We start from the raw sequence: 26079 nt of genomic DNA, 5'->3' as shown, positions 1-26079 counted from the left end.
GTAATCCCTCTGTGTCCCCATGCCACTTCCTCCAGTGCCCCCAGGACCTGCCAGGACTCCCCCAGGTACCCCCAGTAGAGCCCAGTGTCCCACCCCCCCGTCCCCAGTGTCCCGCCGCACGGCACCGCGGGGCTCCTGCAGCGCCGCGCTCGGCCGCCAGGGGGCAAAAGGACCCAGCACAGCACCACCAGTATACCCGGTATTGCCCCGGTAACAGCCTTACACCGCCCACAGTGTGCCCAGTACTGCCCAATACAGCCCTGCACCACCCAGTGTGCCCAGTACAGCCCTGCGCCGCTTCCAGTGCACCCACTACTGCCCCAGTACAGCCCTGCACCGCCCTCAGTGTGCCCAGTACTGCCCCCAATATAGCCCAGGACCTCCCAGCACTGACCCCAGTGTCTGTGGGGACTGCCCAGAGGAGCTCAGTACTACCTCCATTGCTCCTTGTACTGACATGCTCCCAATACAGCCCAGTATTACCCACTTACAACCCCCAGCGCTCCATGTAGAGCCGTCCCCCCATGCCCCCAGTACCATCAAGTACTCGCTCCCAGTATCAAATCCTAGTGTTCCAGTACCACCCCCAGTGCTCCCAGTACTGACTCTGAGTCCTCCCAGTGCCTTCGGTAACACCCAGTACTGGCCACTAGCCCAGTCCAGTGCATGCCCCAGCATACCCCTAACCCCCAGGCAGCACACCCTGTACTGCCACCTCCCCGTGCTCCCCAGTCCTGACCAGGGCCCACCCCCCAGGGCCTCTCCAGGCCCCCCCCCCCCGCTGCCTGCCTGGCTCCAGCCCACCCCTGCCCCCCTGGCAGGGTTCGGGGGCAGAGTTAAGGGGATTATGTGCCCGGGATCAGGCAGCAGCACAGGCCCTGCCTGCCTGCTCCCTGCCTGCTCCCTGCCCGCTCCCTGCCCCCCACAGAGCACACGCAGGCGCCCACATCTGTCCCAAAGCCAGTGTTTATTTGGGGGTGCCCCTGGCTGCGGCAGGGGGCACTTGCTTGGCCCCTGCCACCCCTGCGCTTCCCATGTACAACTATTTACAAGCCCCTGCACCTGCCTGGGTGCCCCAAGGGGCAGCTGACGGGCTGGGTGCCCCAGCGCCCGTGGGTGCCAGTGCCAGTGAGCACCAGCGGCTGCTCGAAGTTTTACCCCAGGCACAGCCCCTTCTCCTTCTCTTCCCCACCCAAAGACCCTGGCCGAGCCCCCACCATGGCCTGGACACCTGGATACTGCCACAAGGGTCCTGTCCCCCTGACCAACCCCCCAGGGAGGGGGACAGGGCTGCACACCCTGGTCCCACGGCCCCCTTCTCCTAGGCTTGCCTGGTGGTCTGCAGCTTCCCCACAGAAAGCACTTGCTCCTCAATAACCAGGTGGGGAAACTGAGGCATGAAGCTGCGAGGGCTGCGCACAGCTTGCAGGGGCAGACCTTGGTGGCGCTGCCTCTCCCACTGCCTTGGCTGGGGTTTGTTCCCCTCCACAGGGCATCACCCCCTCCCACAGCAGGACCCAGCACCTCTGGCCCCCCAGCGCAGGGCCATGCCCCAGCTGTGGGAAGACAGCAGCTGCAGTGCCCAGTAGTCCCCACACACCAGGATCCCGGGGTCCTGGGGCAGGGGGGAAGACAGCAGTGCTGGTGGCGGCTGCCTTGGGGGTCCCCACCCCTGCCTGGGGCCAGGAGGTGGGAGTCACATCACCCCAGTGACTATGTACAACCTACAAATAAATACCATCTCCCGTGGGAGGGGAGGAGTGCGTGTGTCTGCGTGCGTGTGTGCGTGGATGTACATATATATATATATATTTTTATTTATTTATAGATATTTTTAATATTAAAAGGGGGGAAAAATAGACCACTGTGCTAGCAAAGTCCCTGATGATGGTTTCATGTATGCCCGTAGGTCTCTGGCTGGTGATTCCGGCGGTTTCGAGGCTTCTTCTGGTCCTGCTGCTCCTTGGCTTTGAGGCCAGCTAGTGGCTGTGGGGGGCTAGCGGCCGTGTGCCGCCAGTAGCCCTGGCAGTACTGGTCCAGAAGTCCCATTTCTGGCTGGGTGAGGAGCTGCAGCAGGTCCTGGTAGCGAGGAGTGGGGGCACCCGGCAGGCCAGGGGGGGACTCCGCCTGGACCAGCACGGCGTGGACGGCGTGGCCACTGAGGACACGGAGCTGCACCTTGGTCACCGTGTGCTTGAAGTTGTTCTCGGTGGCGGTGCAGGAGTAGAGGCCACTGTCGGCGAGCTGGAGGGCACGCAGCAGCAAGCCCTGCTCCGTCCGCAGCACCCGGCCTTCCACCCGCAGCTGTCAGGGGGAGAGGTGGCATGGCTCAGTGGGCTGGTCCCTGGCCCCCCACCCCACACCCCCTCCCAAGCAGCACCCTGCCCTACCTCTTTCCGCCGGTCACTGTTGTCCTTCTGCAGCAGCCACTTGATGCTGGCCTGGGGCGAGCGGGGCTGGCACTCCAGGAAGGCAGTGCTGCCCTCCACCCCATACTGCACTGCCTCCACCATGTTCTTGTTAGCTGCAGGGGTGGGCCATGGGCAGCTGGGTCACACGCCTCCGCACCCCTGCCCCGCTGCCGTCCTGCCCAGCCCACCAACTCTCCAAGGGAGAGGTCCTGTCCATCTCCAGCCACAGGCCTGCCTGCTCCCCAGACACCCAGCGAGTATGCTCCTTCACCTCTAGTGTAGCCATGCTTCTGCAAGGGTGTCTGTCTGTCTGTCTGTCCATCCATCCACCCACCCACCCATGTTCATCTTCCTCTGAAGTATCCATACGCTCATCCATCCACCCATTCATTCGTCTACACACCCACCCATTTGTAATCATCCTTCTCCCCACCGTATCCATCCATCCATCCATCCCTTCCTCAATCTACCCATTCAAATCTGATCATTCTCCTCCACAACATATCCATCTATCTATCCATCCTCCATCCTTAATGTATCCATCTACCCATCCATGTTCATCCTACTCCCCAATGTATCCACCCACCCATCCACCCAACCATCCACATTCATCCTCCTCTCCAATGTATCCACTCATTCACACATCCATCTACCCACCAACCCATCCATCTGGGCTCATCCTCCTCCCCATTGTACCCATTATTTCATCTATCCATCCATTCATCCATCCATCCATCCATGCTCACCTTCTTCCCATATACCCACCCACACAACCATCAGCCCACCAGGGCATCCATCCACCTCTGTGCCACTCTGGTCATTGCCTACACACCCCCCACACCCCACCCTCAGCACGCCCCGCAGCCGCCCCCCCATGCTGTGGGGCTGTGCCCCAGACCTCGCTCACCGTTGGAGTTGTAGCCTCGGCACTGGCGGATGGGGTTGCCATGCCGGACATCCTGCCGCCGGCTCCGCCTGTGGGGAGGTGGAAGGTGAGCTGGGGAGCCTGAAGCCAGGGTGTCCCTCCCTGCCGCTGTCCCCTGGCCCCCCGTACCTCTTGGAGGAGGCAGAGTAGCGGGTGCAGGCGCTGCCATCCCAGGCACAGTACGGGTCCCGGGCCAGGCAGCAGTCAGCACAGGCTTCCCCGTACACATCGCAGCGGTGTAGGGCCAGGTGGGTCACACCTACAGCCGAGGACACGTACAGCTGTTGCTGTTGGGTGACAAAGAGGACAAAGTGAGATGCTATCTTGTCCCCACCCCACAAGGACCACCCAGAATGAGCTGCAGCCTCCTGGTACTGGAACTGGCCAAGACACCAGGGCCACCTGGGGTCACTCGAGCCAGCTTGCCTGGGGCTACCCATGCGCCTCCCCTTCTGGTGCTGGGGTGACACTAGGCAGTGCCGCGGCCAGGCCCGTAATGGGATCTGCCCAGCACCCTGCCATTTGCCATGACTCACCCTCTTGGAGGAGATGGTCATTGTCTTGATGGGTGCTGGCACCTAGATGAGAGCAGAAGTGAAAGAGAATGAGGGGTGACTGCCTGGCCTGATGCTGCAGCCCTGGGGTGGGCGCCCCAGACCCCTGCAGGCAGCTAGGGCAGGCAGGGGCGGGCAGGGGGAGATGCGAGAAGGCAGCAGGCAGGAGGACCAATGCTTGGGGTTCCTCCAGAGCCAGACAATGGGTGGCTGGTATCCCAAGGGACTTGCTGATGTCCCAGGGGGCAGGTTGGTGTCCCAAAGAATGGCTGGTGTCCCAAGGGGATGGTTGGCCCGGTTGAGGACACTCAGCAGGGCGTGGAGGGCAGGCCAGCCCTTACCTTGAACACCTCGATCTCCTCCAGCATGAGCTCCTCCGTCTCCATGTCATCCCGGGGGAGCACGATGACCTTCTGCACGGTGCCCCGATCTGCAAGACACCATGGTGCCCGGGCACTCAGTGCCACCCTTGAGCACCTGTGCCCTCCAAGCCTGGGAAGGGGGTTCCTGCTGGGACTGGGGGGAGGAAGGATTCCCCCAAGCCCATGCCCATCTCTCTCCTGCTGCAGCAGGCAGCTGTGCCTGGGGCGCGGTGTACCAGCTCAGGACACTGCCTGTGGCTAGGCACTGCTGCCACCCAGGGCAGGGTGGGGACAGCAGCTGGGAAAGGATCAGGACGGACCATGGGGGCTCTGGGATGTGCATTGGAGCAGCGGAGGCACTGAGCTGGATGATGGTGCCTGCAGGATGGGCACTGGGGCAGGGGAAGGACAGGGCTGGATGCTAGTGCCTCTAGAATGGGCAGCTGGGCAGGGGAGGCATGAAGCTGGATGATGGTGGGCTTAGGATGCGCAATGGGAAGAATGCAGGATAGGCACTGGGGTCAGGAAAGGATGAGGCTGAATGGTGGGGGCCGTGGGACGGGCAGGGCAGGGGAAGGACCAGGCTGGCTGGTGGCATCCCTAGGATGGGAGGTATCATGCTGGGTTGCTGGCTCTGGGGATGGGAACTGGGCTAAGGGAAAGACCAGGCTGGATGGTGGGGGTCCATGGGATGGGCACCGGGGCAGGGGATGGACCAGGCTGGAGCCTCAAAGAGGGGCAGGGATCTCAGGGGAGGGGTCTCAGCCCCTCACCCTGCTCCAGCGTGGCGGAGGGCACCGTGCTCTGGCCAGCCCTGGTGGTGCCCGTGCCCTCCGGGGCCGCGCCGGAGCATGCTGCGTTCCCCGCGGTGCGCGGCGTGGGTACCTGTGCCCAGGAAAAGCACCTCATAGCGCCCGTCTGCCGCATCCACCTGGTCGACGGCCACGGTGGTGAAGCGGTAGTTGACGTTGGTGCGGACCACCAGCGGCTGGCGGTGGGTGGGATAGACAGCGTGGTACATCAGCGGGTGCGTACGCATGAAGTTGATCACTTCATCAGGATAATCCTTCGTCGACTTCATGGATGGGGTGAAGGTTCCCCCGGGGCACTGTGGCACAAACATCACCAGTGCTCAGTGAGCTGGTATTTGGGCATGCGACCGAGGGTGCCGGTTGCATGGCAGGTGCCAGCTCACCTCCCCACGTGTGCCCAGGGGGTACTTACAGTGCCTGGCCGGGGGTAGGGCATTTTGCCTGTGTAGGGCACCCACTGGTAGTTGGGTCCCTCCTTGTGTGCAAAGGGCCCGTTGAAGACCATGCGGATGTCAGCCATGGAGTAGACACACACGGCAGAACCCTTGAAGACCGACCTGGGAGGAAGGACCTGCTGCCACCCTACACTGTGGCATCACAGGGACCCCCACCCAGCAGGGGCCCATCCTCTGCTGCTCCGTGCTGGGAGTGTCAGCACTCACCCCGAAGCAGAGAACACAGCGTAGATAACGGGGTTCTTGGTGTCCTGAGTCTGCTGGATGAAGACATCCTCTTGGGACAGAAAGATGGGGGTGTCACCATGGGGAAGGTAGGCAGGAACACCCTTGCACTCAGGGATGCCAGGATAGGGGGGAGAGCAGCTCCCCATGGGACAGCAAGAGGTGGGGGGGCAGCAAGAGGGTCCCCAGCTCTCCCCAGGGTGCCCCCCAAGCCTGCAGGAGTGGAGAAGGTCTCCATCCCCCTCCTTGCCCACTCACGGAGCTCATCAAAGTGCGTTTCGATCCCATCAGGTCCTGGCACAGAGCAGACGAGCCGGGCCTTCAGGAAGGTGCTCCACTTGTTCACGAGGCAGCAGTGGCCCCCGTCGTCATTCTGCAACAGAGGAACCCCCATGCTGAGCCCTGCCCACTCCCTTGCCCACTCCCCTGCCTGCCTGCTGCTCCACCTACCAGGCAGATGCGCCCGATGCGGGAATAGACCCCAGGGCTCAGCGGGGCATCAGCTGACTTCTCTCGGAAGAAGAAGTAGAGCTTGTCGTCATTCCTCTCGCTGCTGTCGGGTATGAGCTGGGCACGGACAAAGGCCGGGTCTGGAACGGCACGGCACAGCACTGTCAGCCCAGCAGAAGCCTGCCCCTGGCTGCAGCGGGATGCTGAGCCCCCCTTTCCTCTGCTCCTGGAAAAGCACTGCTGTGGTTGCAGGGAGACAGCTGGATCTGGACCATAGCTGCAGAGGTGAGCAGAGGAACTCGGTCTCTCTGGTGGTCATCAGTGCTCCAGGAGTGCCTTGGAGCTTCCCTGAGGTCCTTGGGAGCACCCCTGAGATCCACAGAGTGGAGAGCTCCAGCAGCTCTGAACAGGGCGGTGGGAACCAGTCTTCCCCCGGGGAGGAACCACGCAGACTGGAAGCTTCTCAGGAAGCTTCTCCCTGCCATCCATCAGCCGGTACCCAGCCGTGCTGACAGCTCTCCCTCTTCAGGTTACCGCCCCGCCGGCTCCCCAGCCCCGCAGGATCATCCCATCTGCTCTGCTCTGTTTACTCAGCTGCCGCCCTGCAGGCAGGGGTGCTCTGAGGGGGGCAGGATGAGTGCTCAGGGTCACCGACTGCAGGCGACATGGTTGACATCTCAGCCCTGCAGAAACCTACACACAGACTCTGGCAGAGCCAGCCCAATCTCTCACCAGCTGACTGCTCCCACCATCCAGCAAAGCTCCCAGCACATCTGCCACTGCCACACACAGCTGTCCCTCTGCTATTCTGCCTAGATTTCCACCCATCCATCCATCCATCCATCCATCACACATCCCTCCACCCATCCATCATCCACCCATACATCATGTGTCCACCCATCTGTCCACGCATCCATCAGCTGTCAACTGTCAACCACCCATCCATCCATCCATCCACCCATCCATCAGCTGTCCATCCATCCATCCATCCATCCATCCATCCATCCTTCCCACTCCACCACCCATCCACCTGCCCATACTGGCTACTGTCTCTGTCCTGGGAGGACATAGTACAACACGATGAGTTTCATCTCTAGGGCTGGAGCTGCGTGGGCCCCAGGGAACCTGAGCCAATGACACCCAAACTCACCGTTGAGCCAGCGTGAATTGTATTGGTCTGTCCTCATGGCTGTCTGCTTGCCCATGGTGCGGAAGATGGCGGCATCTGTGCCCATGAAGTCGATGTAGACACCAGCGTAGAGCTCTTCATCTGCAGAGGGCAGGAATCAGCCAGGGACCCCCACCTAGTCCCATCCACCCACCTTCTCCCACTGCTCTGGGCTCCATCCAGCCCTAGCTCCAGCCAGTAGCCACAAGGCACCAAGAGCCACTGCCTGTGGCCATCTCAGAGAGCTCAGAAGGTTGCCACTGGTCTGTAACCAGGACCTCCACCTCTGCTGGGCCAACTGCCCAAGGACTGGGCATCCCGGGTGCCCAGCCATCCACCGCTGGAGCAAGCAGGGGTGGCAGGGGCAGGAACCTGACTCCCAGGGGATATTTGGGCAATGCAGGAAGACTGTGGGAGCAGCTATCCCATCCCGCCTACATGCTTCCTCTGCCCAACACAGGCAGCACTGGCCCCAGGGAGCTACAGAACTCACTTATTAACGCAGAGACGGTGTCTACTTTGGGGTCATAGGAACACTTCCCCTTCCCTGACTCCAGCTTGTCTGGCTCCAGGTAGAAGATATAATCCTGGAGAAGGAAGCAAATGGAGGAGCTGATTAGACTTTCACCCCTCCATCCCTGTGGCATCTTCCAAAGCCCACCAGGAGAAGCAGGCTCCTCCAGGATGAAGGCCAGCAGCAAGGATGGATGCGGGTGGACCACACCAGGGGTCTGCAGGTCTTCTGAGAAGCTGAGGTCCCCGTGAGCTACTCCTCCAACGGTGCTGGGTGCTTCTCCATGCCCTCCACCACTTGGAGACTTGGTTGAACTGCTGGGTTGAAACAGGGCATCCATCCCCCAGGTCCACTTCTGGGCAAACATCTCCCTTTGGCCACCTCTTTGCTCCAGCTGGCCGCGTCGCACGTTGCCATTTGGCTGGCTCCAGGTCACTCAGCTCCAGCAGCTTTGGCAGGCAGAGTTTGGCCAGTGGCACAGCTCAGCACAGCTTGGCTGCCAGACCCACCGCAGTCCTCTTGCCAGGACCCATCTTCCAGCAGGCACTGCCAAGGTGGCATCATGGGGAGATGCTGCACCCACACTGGGGGATTTGCCCCCACACTGTTAGCTGTCTCTCCACCTCTGCCTCCCCTGTGGCCATCCCTGGCACTGTCACACATCCCCAGCCAGGCAAGACCCACACTGCCTCCAGAGACAGACACAAAAACCTCTGCCAGAGCCAGCTGGGGGCAGGCAGGGCCAGGCTGGCCCAGCCAGGGCACCCTGCACCACCTGACATAGGGACCATCAGAGCAGGGATGAAGCAGCAGCATGGCAGCACTTGTGAGGAGCCCGGGTGCAGGGGGGTACCTCAAGCAACCAAATCAGAGTGGCGGAACTGCCCACTGGCCCCATGCCCTGGCTTTGACGCAGGGGTGATGGACATGGTGGCAGCCATCCTCCATCAAAAGGTGAACAGCGTCCTGGCAGAGCCCCCAGCTCCAGGAAGGGCAGGATATGGTGGGGAGCTGGGATGCTCACCGAGCACATCTCCCACCAGAGGTTTTGCTCATGCCAGCTCCTCCTGGGGCACCTCAGCCCCAGAGATGGGCACAGCCACACTTCCACCGTCCCCATTGCTGCACTGCGCTGCCAGAGCCACCATCACCATCACAAACGCCTCTGCCTGGTGACAGCCCTGCTCCCGAGCTGAGCAAACCATCACAGGGAAAACCTGGCTCTCCAGTGCAGCCCTGGCCCCAGCCGCATCATCTCACCCTCCCAGTCAGGCAACCCATGAGCCATCACGGTGCCGGCACCACTGCTGGGCTAACGCACCTTGAAATGCATCGGAGTTGCGGGAAAGCAGGTGCTGGCAGCCCCCAGGGAGCCCCCGCCCAGGGCACAGGGAGCTGCACCAGGGAGCTTCTCCCTGTGGATGCTGGGGCCAGATCTGGCAGGGAGGGAGGAACCAGGGGAGCTCGAGGGGGCTGAAATGGCAACAGGGCTTGCCCAGCTGGCACTGGGGAAGTCAGCAGCAGGAGCTGCCCGCAGCCAGTGAGATGCTCGCAGCTGAGCATCACCCTCTGCCCCCCCTACCACCCATCCTTGGAGCGGAGGGGCCAGCAGGGGCAGAGGGCCAGGCAGGAGGGAGACCCAGGCTGCCACAGGATGCCCACGCCCCACCTGCTCCCCAGCCCATGCACTGACCCATGTTAGTCTGGAGGGGAGAGGCTTGGGGGGTGACACTGTCAGGGTGGGCAGGACGCTGGGTGTTCCCAGAAGCTGGGGCTGCCATCGCCTCCCTGAGCCTGCTTGCCCGCTGGCATGACACAAGCCCTCCCCGGGGCAGGGCAAAGCAGCTGCTTAGTCACGTTTTTGTAGACCCTACCAAAACACCTCCTGCACATGGCCTTGGCATCCTCCCCTGAACCACCTCAAGCCCTGTGGCTCTACCGACAAGTGGCCCCACTTCCAAGGGACACAGCAAGCCTGGAGCTGGGCAAAGCTGGTGGCAGGGGGGAGAGCCACCGTCCCTGACAGTGTCCCCCACAGGGGACCCGTACATGGCCTGGGAGGAAGGAGTTAGTGAGAGAAGGAGAGCAGACGCCAGGCCGGTGGCCGAAAGATGCTGTGCTGAGAGGGAAGGAGACGGCGGGGATGCCCACGGAACCGGGGATGCCCACGGCACAGGGCGCCTGGCCCAGGGGTCGGAAGCATGCCGGTGGGAGGGAGAAGGAGCCCGCGGCTCTGGCGCGCCCCGGGGAGAGTTGGGCACGGCTGCGGCGGGCTCCCAGACCGGTTCCCACCTTGCTTTGTGCTGGTCTCGGGCTGAGGGGGCTGTCGGTGGATCTGCTTTCCCGGCCTCCCGGCTGGCTCGACGGAAACCCCTGGGGAAAAGGAGCAGGGCAGAGAGTTAGCGCCCGTGGGGGGAAGGACCCCCCAGGGCAGGGGCGGGTGGGGGGACCCCAAGAGCTGGGGTGATGGGTGCCCATGGAGCAGCAGAGCTGTGGTCCCCCTGGGTGGTGCTGGTGGGGGTCTCCGGATGCTCCAGGCTGGGCCGTCCTCCAGCAGGAGCTTCTCCAGGACAGATCCTACTCTCTCCCACAGAACTGGGGTGCCCTGGCACAGGGAAGGAGAGAGCGGAGAGGCAGCTGCCCGCAGCCAGCCAGGTTAGGCTCACACCTGGGCACACAAAGATGGCACCTGCCACCCAGGTGGCAGCACCCTGAGCAGAGAAGCAATGCCCCAGCCCCCGGCGCCCAGTCACGGCATGGGGGAAGCTACTGGCACTACAGGGTCACTGGAATGCCCTGTCCCCGCCACAGCGCTGCTGGTCTGCTGGAGGGGACACACGATGCTGTCCTCAATTGCACCAGCACCCCTGCTCCTCCTCAAATGCTGCTGCTGCCCAGCCTGGTCCCAATCCAGTCCTAATCTGGACTGGCCCAAGCAGCGTCCACCCTTCTTGGTGCCTGTGCCAGGCTTGGGGGCATCGGGGCAGACACACATCCTCCATGTCCAGCGCCGCGTTCCTCCCTCAGCTCAGGCTGGCAGCACCCAGCTCCCTCTGACCACAGAAGAGGACACAGCCCAGGACCTGCCACCCCAGCGCAGAGGGGATCGACACCTCACAGGGCTTGGGGCCCCCCAGGACACCCACGTTGCTACTTGCAGAGACTGGCTTCCTCCCAGGACTATTCTGAAACTGCTCCTCTGTCTGCCACACATCCAGCCTGGTGGCACACGGCTTTGACCACCCTCTCAGTGCATACCATGGTCCTTGGGGCTGTGTGGCATTCATACAGGGATGTCCCCGACACAGCCACATGCACTGGCACAGCCCCTGCCACAGTTTTCCCTGTGCAACACCAGCACTGGCACAGTGCCAGGCATCCTCTGCATCCACGGCAAGGGGCTCCGCAGCCTGGTGGTGGGTGGGAAGCTGGGGGTGACACATCTCTTGCTCCGGTGGAGATCCAGCAGTGGCTGCGACCAGCAGGGTGCGAGGGCACATCACATGGAAGCCAGCATCAAGGTCCAGCCAGGGTGGCCCAGTTCCAGCATGAAGAGAAGTCCTCTGTCTGTGGAGATGGCTTGGCCCCACTCAGCAGCACAGCACTGTTAGCCACGGTCACCCCACTGCCTGCTGTGGCCCCCAACCCTCTGCTCCCCAAACCCCCTGACACCAACCAGCAGAGGCAAGCCATGCCGTGCTGCCCTCCTGCACCCCGCTGCAGTCCTGTGGTGGCTGCACCAGCACCACTGGTCCAGGCACTGGCTCAGCCCCCACCCATCCCACCCACCCCTTACCTGGGCTTTGCGCCCACGGTTGACGAAGGCGCAGATGGGGTTGTAGGCGCCGGTGCCACACACGTAGAGGTGGGTCCGGTTCCAGGGCTGGATCAGGCGGATGAAGTTGCCACACTCCCCCTGGGAAGCAGAGGAGGGGGGTGCCAACCCCAGCAGGGGGCCATAGGTTGGGGTGGGGCCATGGGCTGGCACCATGGGTTGGTGTGGGTCATGGGATGGTGTGGGTCATGGGTTGGCATGGGCCACGGGATGGCATGGGGCATGGGACAGCATGAGTCAGGGGCTAGCATGAGCCACGAGCTGGCAAGCTAGAAGGCCCAGCCCTGGCTGGCAGGAGGAAACATGAGGAGCTTGGCCTCCTACTTGCCCATGAAGCTCTCCAGGACCTGCAGGGCTGGGACAGAAGGGGTGAGAGAACACTGTGACACCATGGGATGCCACCCCATCCCGGCATGGCTGCAGATGCTGCTGCACTAGAGGGGACCTGGGGGATGGCTTTTTCAGGGTATGACATGAGGACACAAATCCCCCTGAGTGCTGGCCAGAAGGGGGTTCATGGTGTCCACTCACGTTGCTGTTCTTGCCTGACAGGATGCACTCTTCGATCCTCTGCTGGGATGCGGGCCAGTGGATCTGCAGAGACACAAGCCCAGGGGAGACCAGGGCTCACATCCAGCCCCACCTCTTCCCCACCAGTGCCAGCAACGCCCATCGAGCTCCTGCCCCAGCATCCAAAATGCCCCCTCGTGTGCCCAGTTGCCCCCCTCCCACCTGTGCCCCCCCTACCCTGCGATGGCAGCTTACAATGAGGGGCTCGCGGTTGATGTCATGGAGGTCCAGCGAGAGGACGTAGTCCTTGCTGCCCACGTACATGCGGTCGTGGTCCTCGTCTTTCAGCAAGATGCGGTAGTCGCTGGAGTTGAGGAGGAAGTTGAAGAAGTGCGCTGTGCCAGTTGCCTTCAGCTCTGTGGGGGCAAAGGGGCAGGTGTCAGCACCCCAGGGACCCCCACCTGCCCTGGTGCCACCTCTGCCCCTGAGTTCAAGGCTGGTCCCAGCTGGAGGACATCCTGCCAGAGGAGATGCCCACCTTTCCCTCCATGAGAGCCATGATACTGCCACCTCTACATAGGACATGGGACAATGACAGAGATGCACATGGCTGGTTGGGACAACCAAGAGTGGCCAGGGGAGGGGGACAGCAGGACCTGGGCTCAGGAGACCCAGCACCCCACAGGAGGGAGTGGAGCTCCCCACTGAGATGGGGCGGGAAGCAGGGGCTCCCTGGCACACTAGCCAAGAGCCCGCAGCTCCCAAAATCTCCGGCATCATCCCTCTCCTGCCCTGTGACCCCACGTCTCAGCCAGTCCACTGGCTCCTCGATGGGGAAGCTGGGACCCCAAGGAGCTCCCTCCCGGGGAGGGGACAAACCTCTCCCCGGCCCCACGCACCCCATCCCCCCTTGGGAAGTTATTTTTAGCCTGAGTGTGGGAGCAATGAGTGAAAGAGGATAATGAGGGTCATGAATATTCACAAGTGCAATGAGGCAGCCAGATGGAAGGCAGAAGTGCTGCAGATGATGTGGGCCAGTGCCAAGGACCACGCAGCAGGGGCCAGGACACGAGCAAGACAGAACCCTACCCCCATGGGACACTACCTACTCTGGATGCCACCCCCTCTGGAGGTGTCACTCCCTTCCGATGTCAAGCCCAGCCATCTGATGCCACCTCCATGGGATGACACCTGCCCTGGATGTCACTCCCTTTGGAGGTGCCACCCCTTTGGATGCCACCAACAGCCATCCGATGTCACTCCCAGCCATAAGATGCCACTCCCATGGGATATCATCTTCCCCATATGCCATCCCCTTTGGAGGTGCCACTCTAGATGCCACCTCCATGGGACACAATCTGCCCCAGATGCCACCCCCTCTGGAGATGCCACCCCCTTTGGATTCCCCCCTTCAGCCATTAGACATGGGGGTCTCATGGGACTGCCACGGGATGCTGGCCCCATGAGCACCCCCCACCCTGCATTTTGTCCCTCCACACCGGGGTGTGCCCTGTGCACTGGGGACCCCCCTTCCCGGGTGGGAGTGGAGCAGGTTCCTGCAGCTCGGTGGCGGGAAGGAGCATGCCGGCTTCCAGGCAGGGCTGGGCAGGGCTCCAGCGGCCAGCTGCCGCTCCCAGCCAGGATGCCAAGCGCCTGCAGATCTCCCTGACCTCTCACCTTCCAGCCCCATGGGGGGCTGGCAATGTCCCACAGGCATCCCCAGGGCTCCTTCCCATCCTGGGCACCCTGAAGACATGGGGGGCTGCCCTCTTTGGGGACTGAGAGGGCTGGGGGGCTGTGCCCTGCACCCTGGCGGTGGCAGGGACCCCCTTGCACAGCCCTGGGGACACCCTGCTTGGCATTCTGGGGCTGGGCTGGCGGACTGGCAGGGGGGTGGGCACCTCTGGGGCAGGGTGGGCACCTACACTCCTGCCAGCCAGGGGAAAGGGAGGTCTCCATGGGAGCCCATGCCAAGGGGGCACAGCGGTGCACAGGAGCAGCCAGATCTGTGCCCACCGGTGTCACTGGGAGAACCCGCCCTGTCCCATGGCCAGCAGCGCTGCCCCCCAGCCCCCAGCCCTGCCGCACGGCACCTGCAGCCCACTCAGCACTGCTCAGCTGCAGTGGGGAGGCCGCTACATGCCGGGCACCACGGGGCACAAATCTGCTGGGGCTGTGGGAAATGCTGTCACAGGACGTGACATCAACATCCCCCTGGCCCAGGGGTCTGCCTGCCAGCCAGGGCTGGATAGAGGGGGTGAGCATGGTGGGCACGTGGAGGGGCTGGTGGGCAGGGTGGGGTGCCACGGTGCAAAGGACAGGGGGACAGGGGGGCTGCTCACCCACCTGGTGAGCACACTCCTCCTGCCTGTCCCATCTGGGCTCCAGATGTTCCCTGTTGCCAGTGCTGGCTTGCCTGCCACTTGTGGCATTCCCTGCCTGTCCCATGGTGCTCCCTGCCTGTCCCACAGTGCCTCTGCCTGTGCCACAGTGCACTGGGTCCAGTCTCTGCCTGTGCCACGGCCCACAGCTGCCCCACTCACCCACGCAGTGCGTGCGTGCGTATGCATGTACAGCATGCAACACGTGTGCATGCGTGTGTGCCCCACACAGCATGTGTGTGCATCCCACGCAGCATGTGTGTGTGTGCACGTACACTGTGCGTGTGTGCCCCCCACACTGTGCGTGCCCCACACAGCGCATCTGTGCATGTGTGTGCCTCACTGTGTGCGTGCATGTGTACATGTGTGTGTGCGAGTACAGGTGAGTGCCCCATACCATTACATATGTGCATGTGTGCCCCACACAGTGTGTGTGCATGCACGTGTACCTCACACAGCACATGTCTGTGTGCATGTGTGTGCCCCACACAGTGCCCTGGGGACACAGGGTGACTTTCTTGGGGCTTCCCCCAGAGGTATGCTAGTGTCGGGGAGGCTCTGGAGCTCAGGAGCCAGGAAAGGGCAGGGTGGCTTCAGCAGTGGGGTGACGCAGGCAGAGCAAGAGGGCTCGTCCCCAGCACTAGGGACCAGCTGCCAGAGCCATACGCCCAAGTCATCCTGCTTGGGGCAGGGACAGCCCTGGTGCAGGCAGAGCTGGGGATGGAGGTTAAACCAGGCAGAGCCCCATGCTGGGACAGCCCCGCATCTGCCATCGCTGCCTGGCCTGGGGACACCACGTCCAACCTCCCCAGGGGCATGCTCCCATCCTCACCTCCCAGCTGGGACCCTGGGGCTGAGCCGGGCAGCACCAGGACACCAGCAGTGCAGGGTCCCATGCCAGTGACAGTCCCAAATATCCCACATCCATCAGGATGGCCGGCCCCAGGACTTGTCAGGGGACAGAGCCAGCAGCACAAAGGGCCCTGGCCCCCCGCTGGGGGCACCATTCAGCCCCCCACGGCCCAGCGATCAGAGGGGGCATCCCCAAAGCAGGGTGGTGACGGACCCACTGCCCCGTGACGCCCTCTCCAAAGGGGATGGACGGATGGGTGAGCCCCCACCCCAACTTCTGACCTCCTGAACCGCCGCCTTCCCGCCCTCCCTGCCTAATCCCCCACCACCACTGTGCCCCCAAACCTGCCCCCGGCAGCCACGGGGGGTCCCTGGGGACAGAGCGGGGCAGGGGCCCCCCTTGGGGCTAGGGAAGCTGGCTGGTTAGCCGATGTGCCCTGATGAGCATATTCCCTCCCGCATCCCTGCTGCCAACCCCAGCACCGGCAGAGCTCCCCTGGCTGGCCAGGAGCCTAATCCCATTTTAATTGCCCAGCACCGGAGCCAGGAGCCGCCCAGCATCACAGCCAGGGTGGCCTCCCCGGGGATGGGGACGGTCCCCTCGCAGCATCCTGCAGAGCCCCCACCAAGCCTCCATCGGACTCACCTCCCTAGTATCGTTTGGTGGCCTCAGGCATTGAGATTTAATTACCCTGCGCCTTCGAGCGATGCTGGCGGCCAGGAACCGTCAGACCCTTGGCCAGCAACAAGGGGTGATGCTCAGCTCTGCCTGCTTGGCTCTGCCCGCAGTGATGGCAAGCAGCACCGCCCAATTACATGCTCTGCAAAGCCAAATCCCCCCCCGCCCCCCCCGGTCATGCCAAATTCGGGCTGAATTTACAGCTCCAGCAGCTGCCCACACCTCCACCCTCGCTGGCTACCACCACCGTCCCCCATCGGGCAGGGATGAGTGGTCCCTGCCCACTGGCACAGAGGCCAGCACTGATCTCCAAAGCAAGGGTGAGATTTTAGGGGCCCCTGATAAACCGAGCATCCAGAGGGCATCTCATCCCAGCGCCCCAAATACCCCCAACCCCCTCAAACACCACCGGAGCGCCGGCATGGAGAGTTAATGCCACTATAGGACCAGAACTGGTCACCTCCCCAGGTGCACTATTGCTGCACCCCCCTGAAACCAATTACAGGCGCTCTCACCTAATTAGTTTCTAATTATGGGCTTGTAGTGCATTCAACATAATTAGCATGTAAATTACACAGCGTGTTTATATTCAATAACCGCTCTCCCCCTGGCTGGCAGAGGCAGTGCCTTTTGGGAGCCCTTTCTTTGCATGGGGGTGAATGAATTCACACCGCATGCCGATGGAGAAGCCAGCACTGATCCCAAGGGAGCCTGGCCCAGCAGGGATAAATCCTGGCTCCATCCCAAAGCGGTTTATCCCATAAATTTATAAGTGTGCCCCAAATTTTCAGGATGCTTCCCCCTAATTTTTCCCCTGCTTGAAATCAGGGATGCAGCTTTTTGGGTACCTGGCAAAGAGGAAGGAGGGGGAGCAATGCTGGGAAAGGGATGGGGGGCTGGATGTGTCCCCTCCCGTGTTTAAAGCATTTGTTGTTACTGGGTCTGATCAAAGAGCTGGGTGGGTCACCCGATGAAAGCAGAATTGCTTATTTGTTTGAGCATCACTCCGCTACCCCTTGATGGGTTATTTATGATGTAATTAAGCTAATTACATGTAATAAGAGAGTTTCCGTGGCCCCCAGCCAAGCTTTTTTCCCATTTAACCGATTCACAGGTGGGAGGAAACCAAAGCCGCCTTGCTGGGGCTTGGGAGATGAAATGGCTCCAGCTCCCGCTTGCTGCCTTCCACCCCCGACCATATCCAGCGCCCCCCGGGAGCATCGCCCCGTGCCGGCACCCGCTCCACTGGCCCCTGCAGCAGGGGACAGGTGCCACAGCCACCCGGCTCAAATCCCTTGGGATGAAAGCAGGGTGAGCCGGGTGCTTTCCCCTCTCCCCCCCCCCCCCCCCCACCATCGCAGCCTGGACGATTGGGCACAGGCCAAAAAAAAAAAAAAAAAAACAAAAAAAAAAAACCACATTTTTTTCAGCCGAAACCGCTGATTCATCCCCCAGCGAGCTTGCCCGAAGTGCTCGCGGGTGGACGTGCCCCAACGAGCATCTCTGGTAGGGGGGGGCCCTGTCCCCACCGAGCATCACATGGCAGCGGTGACCCCGGTCCCCACTGGGGAGCTGGGCCAGGGGATACTCCGGCAGCAGGAAAAACCCCTCGGGAAGGAGCCTGGCTTCAGAAAAAAACACTTCAGTGCCCCCAAAAGCAAAGAGCTGAGCTGAGGGTCCCCACCCGCCGCCCTTTGGGGCGTTTTTTTATACATTTTTTAACATTTTCTTCCACAGCCCCTGAAAGCAGCACAAGGTTGCCTTGGTGGGAATGCAGTTGCTTTTCCAGGCCATTCGCTCTGTGCCAAAAAGACAACAGGGAAGGCAGTGGCTGGGGTGCTCCGGGCAGGGGCCGGCAGCACTGGAGCCAGGGATGGGCGACACAGATGCCAGGAAGGGCCATGCTGGCTGCACTGCTCCAGGAGTGTTGTTAATTTGAGGGATAATGAGCTTACTAGATATATGCTGGGGGGGGGGGCTAAAATCGCACAGGGTGGTTTTTTGGGAGGAAGGTTTAAAGGAGCTTATGGAGCTTTGCAGCCGGAGTCCAGGGGGCTCAGCCCCAGCAGCAGCCGGTCCTGGTGGGTGGGGGGGCCCTGCCACAGCCCCACAACCTCCCCAGCCAAAGAAATCCTTTTAGGGAGTCACAGAGCTCACCCTCATGTCCCTGTCCCCCAGGGCACAGGAGAGGGGACCGTGGCATCTCCCCTACCTTTGAGGGGTCCAAGGAGCAGCACAGAGGTCCAGCACACCCCCACTCTGTGCTGGGGTGAGGACCAACAGCACCAGCCCTCCCAGCACATCCCCACGGCTGGCTGTCCCCGAGCCCTTGGCCCTGCCTGTGCACCCCCCCGTGTCCTCCCCATGTTTATCCCAGCCTGCTGTCGCCAGGCAGTGCCCACAGCTGCGGCAGCTTAGGAGGGCGCCTGGGTGGCCCCGGGGACACAGCCCCCTTGCCGGGCTCCTCTCCAGCCATCTGCCACCTCCCGGCCTGGATCAAGCGTGCCGATGTCCCCCAGCCGAGATGCCAGCAGGATGGGAGGGGAAACTGAGGCACAAGGCATCCAGAAGCAAGGTCACGCAGGGGGCTGGCAGCAGAGGCGAGAGGAGCCTCCACCACTTGATTTATTCTTTTTAAAGTGATTTTTTCCCCCTGCAGGAACTGCCCTGCCTCTCACCCGGCCCCTCCTGGCCAGGGCTGTCCCTGGCTGGACCTCTGCCACGGCTTTTCCAAGAGGTGCCAGCACGGCTGTTCCCATTGCCACGTTGGTGCGGGGGGGGGGGGGGGGGGGGGGGGGCACGGGGAGCAGCGGCTCCCCCTTTGAAGCCCCATGGAGAGCCCTGACCTCGAGGGCTTCCCGCGGCGATGCGGGGTGAGAGCCCACCCTTCCTTCCCGCATGCTTTTCCCATGCCGGACAGGGAGCAGGACACAGAGGGATGAATCACCATCACCATCATCATCACCTCCTGCATCCTTGTGGTGAAAGCACAGACCTCTGCGGTGCCCGAGCCCCCGGCACGGAGGAAGGCCCAGAGGAGAGGGGGCCACAGGATGTGTACAGGAGATGGGGGGGGAATTGTTAGCAAGAAGATGATTAAAAATATCCACCCTATTTCTGGCCAGCACCGGGCTGAGATCTGGGAAGAGCTGCTGGCAAAAGGGAGCTGTGCCGGAGCCGCTCCCAGTGCTGTTCTTTCCGTGCCGGTCACCTTCCTCCTGCACGACACATGGACAGGAAAGCCTTGAGAGGGAGGACAGACGGACAGCAACCATGGGGGTCGCAGGGTGAGGGGGACGACTGCGGGATGACCCTGCCCAGCCCATCACCCTGCGCTGGGGTGAAGGAGCTCGGCTCCTGCCCTATTCTTATTGCTTCATTATTTTTTAATTTTTTTTCTTTTTTTAAAGCACTCAGAGACGACGGGGCTCCGTAGAGGATGACGCAGGCCCCGGGGAGCTGCGACAAACCTCCGGCGCGCGATAACAAGCAAAGGCAAACAAACCCAGAGACGCTCCCGGGGCTGGCGGGGCTCCAGGCAGCGTGGCTGAGGCGAGGCACTGGGGGGGGACGGATGGACACAGGGATACAGTGGCTCCCTCCAGCACAAATCTTTCCCCAGCACCCCACTAGGTGCCAATGCGATGCCACAGCCACCTGGGTCCTACCGGGCAGTACCTTGGCATGGGGATGCTTCAGCCAGAGGGACGCTGGTGGTGGGGACCTGCACCCCAAGCCCAGCAGCATCCCTCCAGCCCTGCCCACACCAACAGGCACCAGGTCCCCTGAAGTACCACAACCATGTCCCTGCCAGCACAGCCCAGCCCAGCTCATCACACCAGTGCCCCACAGCCCAGCCCCCATCACGCCCAGCCCCACTGCCTGCAGCTGCCTCAAGGGATTTGGGGCAGGGGATCTGGGTACTGATCCAGGCTCCCCAAGCAAGAAAGGGGCCGGACCAGCCAGCAATTGCCACTACCACACCACATCTCGCAGCCCCACGGCTTTGAGGAGGCTGCGGGCAGATTATTGACTCAGGGAAGCTGCTTACCGGCAGCCTGGTGTGCGGCTCCTGGCTGGCCCTCGAGGAAGACCCCAGGCTAATTCTCCTCTGCTGCCACTGCTGCAAGAGCATAGGCGGGGAGGAGGTGAGCAGCATCCCTTCCCAATCCTGATGCTTGGATCCAGCACATCACCAGCATTTCTTCTCCATGTGCCAGTGCAAACTGGCCCTTCTCACACCACAAATGCCCTCTCTGTGCAGGGGGAGCCATGCCAGGCCACCCCAGGCAGGAGGGAGAAGGACCAGAGATCCTGGCACAGGCACTTGGGTGACACCACCAGGTCCCCCGGTCATGGCCAGGGAACTCCACTCCACCCAGCCAGGGCCCAAAAACCAAACCCAAACCAGCCCCCACCCCGCTGCACAGCAGGCCTAACCACACTTATCCGGAATTAATCCTGCTCCCGGGCATGCCGGCACTGCGGGATGGCAACAAGCATTAACACACACCTTGCCGGGGTGGGGGGCACCGGGTCAAGCCAGGGCTTCACCACAGCCTCCTCCCACTGCAGCCACAAGGAAGAGATGCTCTGAGCCAGGATAAGGGATGCATCCCTAGGTGGGAAACAGCAGCGGCCAAAGTGCCCCAGCAGCCCCCAAAACCTCTCCGAAACCGCCTTTTGGAGAGAAAAGTGGTGCCTGCCACGCAGAGAGGAACTGCACACACCTTTCCAGCCTGGACTTGTCCCCAGCCGCTTCATACCAGCCATTTTTCCTGCCGAGACCAGCCTTTAAAGCCAGAGGCTCGCCCTGCCTGAGCCTTGTTTGCCGCGAGCCCCTTGAGCCCCTCCTGCCAGGGGGCTCTGCTGGACCGGACCAGAACTGCTGTGCTCACCATCGGCTCCGCCACTGCATCCCGGGCTCACCGGTTCGGTACATGACCGGAGGGCAAAGGCACGGTGGGAAAGCATGGCAGGGCGCAGGCAGCATGGCCCCGGCTCTCCCAGGATGGCTCACGTTCCCCAGGACCCCAAGAAAAGGCAGACACAAGGCTCTGTGTGCCTGTCACCCTCCTGACACACATCCCTGGGCTGGGACGAATCCAAGAGGGCAGCTGGTCCCAGCAGGGCCTGGGGCGAGGGCAGTACCAAACACCCTGTGCTGGCGGAAGCTCCTCCAGGTTTGTAACCCTGAGCACTGCCTCATCGCCCCATCCAGCTCCCTCTCAGCATCCTCGAGGCAGGAGCTCAGGACCAACCCCTCCACCAACATGCACCCCAAAGCTGACCCGGGATTGTTCCCCTGGCTCCTAGAGTGGGCTGGGTGGGTCGGGCAGCCCCGGTACCAAAGGGTTAAGCCCCTTTCCCCCACCCCGGCATCCTCCCCTCCTGCCTCTAGCCGGCTCCCAGCCAGCTCCCAGGCATTAATGCCAGCTGGGGGGGCCAGGGCAGCGCCAAGCTGCTGTTTGGACTCGGGGCGCTGCTGGGGGGGGGCTTCTCGCACCTCAGCACCCAGCTTCGCCAGATGGAGGGAGTCACACACCCACAAGGGGAAGCGTACTAGGGGGACTGGGCAGGCTACCAGCCCCACAACCCCCCCAAGAATGGGAGCGGGGGGGAGGGGGCAAACTGGGAGCTCAGCCACACCGATCCCCATGGAGATTTCTGGGGGTGCAGCCTACTGATACCCCTGCTACCAGGTGAGAAGGGAGGAGGAAGCCTGGACCACGGTGCCCCTGATGTCCTCCACCTTCTTGGGGTCCCACCCTGCTCCCCACCCCCACCCCGCGACTCCTGCTGCCAGGCTCTTACCTTTGAAGGAGAGCTGGACCCTCGGGGTAGCAAAGCCGTGGTCCTTGGCATGGGCAGCCCGCCAGCCCAGAGTCAGCAGGGTGGCCCAGAGGAGGACGCTGACCACGGGCATGGTGGGCATGCACCTGGGCACCGATGTCGAGGGGAGTCCGGGACTTGGGGAGCTGAGCCTGCCAAAGAGGGCATAGCAGGGAGGGACATCAGTTTGCTGCACCCACCCTGGGATGTGGGGTACAAGTCCCACACCTCCCCATCATCATGCCACTCTTCATCACTCGCCGGCACACAGCACCCTGTGGGGAGGGCTGGGAGCAAGCCCTGGGGGGGCTCAGGTGAACCCTGCTCTGCAGGCTGGGGTGTGGGGGGCAGGAATTGGCGGGGGTGCCCAGTCTCACCTTCTAGGGTGCCAAGCTAAGCATGCAGAGTGAGGCGAGCACGGCAGTGAGCACCACTGCAGCACGCTCCCCCACCTAAGCCAGCGAACCTTGCCCAGGTGAGGAGCATCCCTCCTCACCCCCCTAGCCTGCAGCATCCCCACTGCGCTGAGATGGCTCTCCCCCAGCACCTAGAGGGGTCCCATTCCCACCCCTCTTCGCCCCACCTCTCCTCCCAGCCCCCAGCAAAGCCACAGTGAGCAGAGCTGGGATCAAATCTTTCCAACATGAAGGAAATCTGGACTTCATTATTCCAAGAACGTACAAAAAAAAAAAAAAAAGGGGGGGGGGATTTTTTTTTTCATAAATAAAAGAGGAGGAAAAAGAAGAAGAAAAAAAAAAACCCTGCCTGTGTGCCAGGCAGCTGGACTCCCTGGGGCTCCAGCACTGAGTGGAGTCCGCCAAGCTGCCTCCAGCAAGCCACACACGCACCCCGGCACAGCACGGCATGGCACAGCATGGCATGCAGTGCCCCCAGTGTGCCCCACTGCCCCTCGGGGAGAGGGATCATCTCCTCGGGCCCAGGTCCCTCTCCCAAGGCAGCACCCTCCCAGGGGGCTCCAGGAGGCTTAAGGCAGGATTTGGGAGGAGGGCTGCGGCGGGAAGCTACTCACGTCCCCAGGGAGCTGCACACCCAGGGTGGGATGCGCTGTGCCGTGGTACCTGGGTGGGCTCAGGCATCCGGGCAGCACCCAGTCAAAGGTGTCTGCACCGCAAGGATGGGCACTGCCTGCCTGCATGCTGCACCGGGGGGTTCCCATCGTGCCACCCCCATGGGGACGTGCCAGCTGCCACTGCATAGCCCCGCAGGGGACAGGCACACAGGAAGGCGGCGGGTGGATGGCCAGGACCCCTTCAGGGCACCCCAGCAGAGAGATGCTGAGCTGCCAGGGGGGCAGTCCCGCATCCCGGGGCTCTGCCCACAAGGCCACCCAGGTGGTCCGGCCAGCCCCTCCCGGGGTGCACAGAAGCCAGGGTGCCAGCCCTGGCCCCGAGCGGGACAAGGACAGCAGCACCGACACCGCCAGGCGGGCACCACCGCAGCCCCTCCAACCGCAGCCCCTCCAGCGCCGCTTCCTCGGGCGGCAGGGCAAGACCTGGAGCACGGCGGCACTGCCGCTCCCCGGGGGCTCAGTATTTTTTTTTTTCCTCACTCTTGCCTTTGGAGTCAGTAAATATTTCGATTTGCTCTTCTCCCCCTGAGCACACCCAGCTCTGCTCCATTGTACTGGCATTCGGTCCCCTTCCAGGCTGGCCCCCCTGCTTCTCCCACCCGTTCCCAGGCTCTGCCCTTCCCATCAGCGCCGGGCCGGGACAGCCCGAGCCCCCAGTTCCTTCGCCAGCCAAAACTCCAGTTGGTTGCAGTTAAATAACCCCCCTCCATCCAAGCCTCCCCCCCTCTCCCCGGCAGCTTTAGGAAATAATTCTGGCAAATCCCACTATTGCATTTGGATGGAGCGGCGTACGCGTCAGAGACAGGGAGCGAGATGGCAAACAAAGGAAAAGGGAGAGGAGGGGAGCGCAGCGAGCGCAGGGCGAGGAGGGGGGAAAGGGCCGGCGGCGAGCGGGGGGCACCCAGGCCCGGCTGGGAAAGGCAAATTCCAAGGAAGCAAAAAGGGGAAACGGCCCATCGGAGTGCACCTTGGACGGGAAATCTTTATTTCCAGGGTCATCTGCGCTCCAGGGAAACTGGGAACTCCAGGGGAGAGCGGCCACGTTCCTCCTCCCCCCAGCACCCGGGCTGGCTGGGGGTGGGGGGGATGTTGGCAATTAAAGTTTGGCCATTGCTGGTGCTGCCGCAGGAAGATCAAAATCCCGCTCGGCATTATCCCCCCTCCCAGGCCGGTCAGCCCAGCGCCACCGAGCCCAAGCGATTGGGGAAAGGTTTTCCCGGCTAGAACAGGGACTCCTCTGGGGGACCGAGTCCCCGGGGCCGAGGGGGGCCGGGGGGGCTCGGAGGTAAGGCTGCCCGCACGCCTGGTCCTGGGGCCTCGGGAGCGACCCCCGGGAGCAGGAAACGCTTCGGGAGGGAAAAGAGAGACCGGCAGGATGGGCAGCGGGAGGGGAGTCCGCCCCAGCTCTCGGCCATGGTGCCCGAGTGCACGGTGGCACCGGTGGGAAGGGGGCGGAATAAAAAAAAACCCAAAAAAGAAAGAAAGAAAGAAAATAAAATAATAACGTTAACCGGCCAGCGCGGCCCCTCGCACCCGGGAAATAACTTTGCGCAACTTTGCGCCGCCAGCCCTCCGGCACGCCTGGCCAGTCCCGGGGGAGAGCCCCCTGTCCCCTGCGCCCCCGGGCGCTCTGCCCCCCCGCGCCCCGTGCCCCGCTGGGGCTCCCGGTCCCCCCGGGCTGGCGGCGGCTGCCGGCTCCACAGGGCTGGGGGAGGGCGTCTGGCGAGTGCCCCCCTCCCCAGCACCCCCTCCTCAGCCACCCACCCGCCGCCCAGCCCTGCCGCAGCCCCCCCTGCCCCGGGAGCTCTTTGCCAGCCCCCGTCCCCTGCCCGCACCGTGCTCCCCGGGGACCGTGCCCCCGCCCCGGGCGGCACCGGGGCGCGCCGGGCTCCCGGGTGTGGGGGGACCAGCAAAGACACCCCACCCCACCCCCGGTACCGGCCCCCCTGCGAGGCGGGGCGGTGGGGAGGGCTGCAAAGCGCCCGGCGTCGCCGCCGGCTCGGGGCAGAGGTCCCGACCCCGGTGCGCAGGCACCAAGCCGCCCCCACGCCCCACCTGCCCGCTTCACCGGCAAGTTGCGGCGGGGGGGACACAGGCACGCACACGCGAGTTCCGAGCGGCGGAAAGTTTTCTCGGGGCGCCCCCGCTCCGCCGCCCGCTCCCCGCCCTTACCTCTGCGGGGGTCCCGGCGGCGGCGGCGGCTGGCGGGGGGGTGTGGAGGGCGGCGGGGCTCAGCGCCGCGCCGGGCACCCGCGGCCCCCCGCCATCTCGCGGCCGCGACTGCCGCCGCGGCCCCGGCCCGTGGAGCGGCGGCGGGGCGGGGCGGGGCGCGGGGCGGGGCCGGGGCGGCGGGCGGTGGCGGCCCGGCCCCGAGTGGGCGCCGCAGCCCCTGCGCTTGTCGCGGGGCGCCGCGGGGGGCGTCGTTTGCATAGCCCCGCCCCCCAGCCCCGCCTCCCCCCCTCCTGGGACAGCGGGTTCGAGCCCCGCCGCCCCCGCCGCTCACCTCCGACTCCGGCCTTTTGTTGCTCCGTGCCGGCGGAGCCCCGCGCCGTGTGAGGCCGCGGGCAGCAAGGTTGGCCTCCGGCGCCCACCACTCCCGCCGGCCCCGGGAAGGAAGCGCCTACATAAGTGCCGTCCCTCCTTTGTCTGCCGAGGCGGGCGGCGGGAGGCAGCGGGAGGCAGCGGGGAGCCGAGCCCGGGCGAGCCGGCGGCTTTGTGAGGGCTCCGGCTCCGGCGAGAAACCGCCTCCCACACACGGCAGCCCCTCGGGCAGGAAGAGGGGCACCTTCCCCCGGCCCCACCTCGTTGCTGCTGTCGCCCCCGCCCCGGTGGTCCCCGGTCCTCAGCCGCGGGGAGACAGGTGATGCCTGCCCCTCTCCAGTCCCCTGGAGTCCCCCTGCCCCGGGGACCTGCCAGCCCCCGGGCGCTCCCTGCCCAGCACTGGCGCCGGCATCCCTCCGCTCCGGGATGTGCCGGCCCCCTCCCCGCCCGGCCCCGGCTCCCCACACGCCGCAGCAGCTTCCC

General features: G+C 63.4%; 1 protein-coding gene across 2 annotated transcripts; it reads right to left on the bottom strand.

Moving 5' to 3' along the window:
- Nucleotides 1–1803: 1803 nt before the first annotated feature.
- On the bottom strand, nt 1804–25388 carry LOC102050027 (semaphorin-3F). Of its 2 annotated transcripts, XM_055709542.1 has the most exons (19): nt 25228–25388; nt 21948–22117; nt 12477–12637; nt 12243–12305; nt 11673–11792; nt 10169–10249; nt 7856–7949; nt 7345–7464; nt 6195–6334; nt 6003–6117; nt 5727–5796; nt 5477–5621; nt 5138–5360; nt 4232–4320; nt 3873–3914; nt 3466–3623; nt 3319–3386; nt 2391–2524; nt 1804–2304 (listed from the first exon to the last, which is right to left on the bottom strand). In XM_055709542.1, the coding sequence occupies exons 2-19, from the start codon at nt 22066–22068 to the stop codon at nt 1894–1896; spliced, it is 2355 nt and encodes a 784-aa protein (XP_055565517.1). In that variant the 5' UTR covers nt 22069–22117; nt 25228–25388; the 3' UTR covers nt 1804–1893. The 2 variants fall into 2 exon arrangements, with proteins under 2 accessions (XP_055565517.1, XP_055565518.1); XM_055709543.1 differs by lacking the exon at nt 10169–10249.
- Between the last annotated feature and the right edge of the window lie 691 nt (nt 25389–26079).

Source organism: Falco cherrug, chromosome 4, assembly GCF_023634085.1.
Source record: "Falco cherrug isolate bFalChe1 chromosome 4, bFalChe1.pri, whole genome shotgun sequence".
NCBI lineage: Eukaryota > Metazoa > Chordata > Aves > Falconiformes > Falconidae > Falco > Falco cherrug.
This window is presented reverse-complemented; position numbering and strand designations above follow the sequence as displayed.

Coding starts and splice junctions, on each gene's coding strand:
- LOC102050027 (XM_055709542.1), bottom strand. CDS start 22,068: ATGCCCACCATGCCCGTGGTCAGCGTCCTCCTCTGGGCCACCCTGCTG. Junction 7,465..7,855: donor CACCGTCTCTGCGTTAATAA/GTGAGTTCTGTA, acceptor TGCCCTCTGCAG/ATGAAGAGCTCTACGCTGGT. Junction 3,624..3,872: donor TGACCATCTCCTCCAAGAGG/GTGAGTCATGGC, acceptor GTCACCCAACAG/CAACAGCTGTACGTGTCCTC.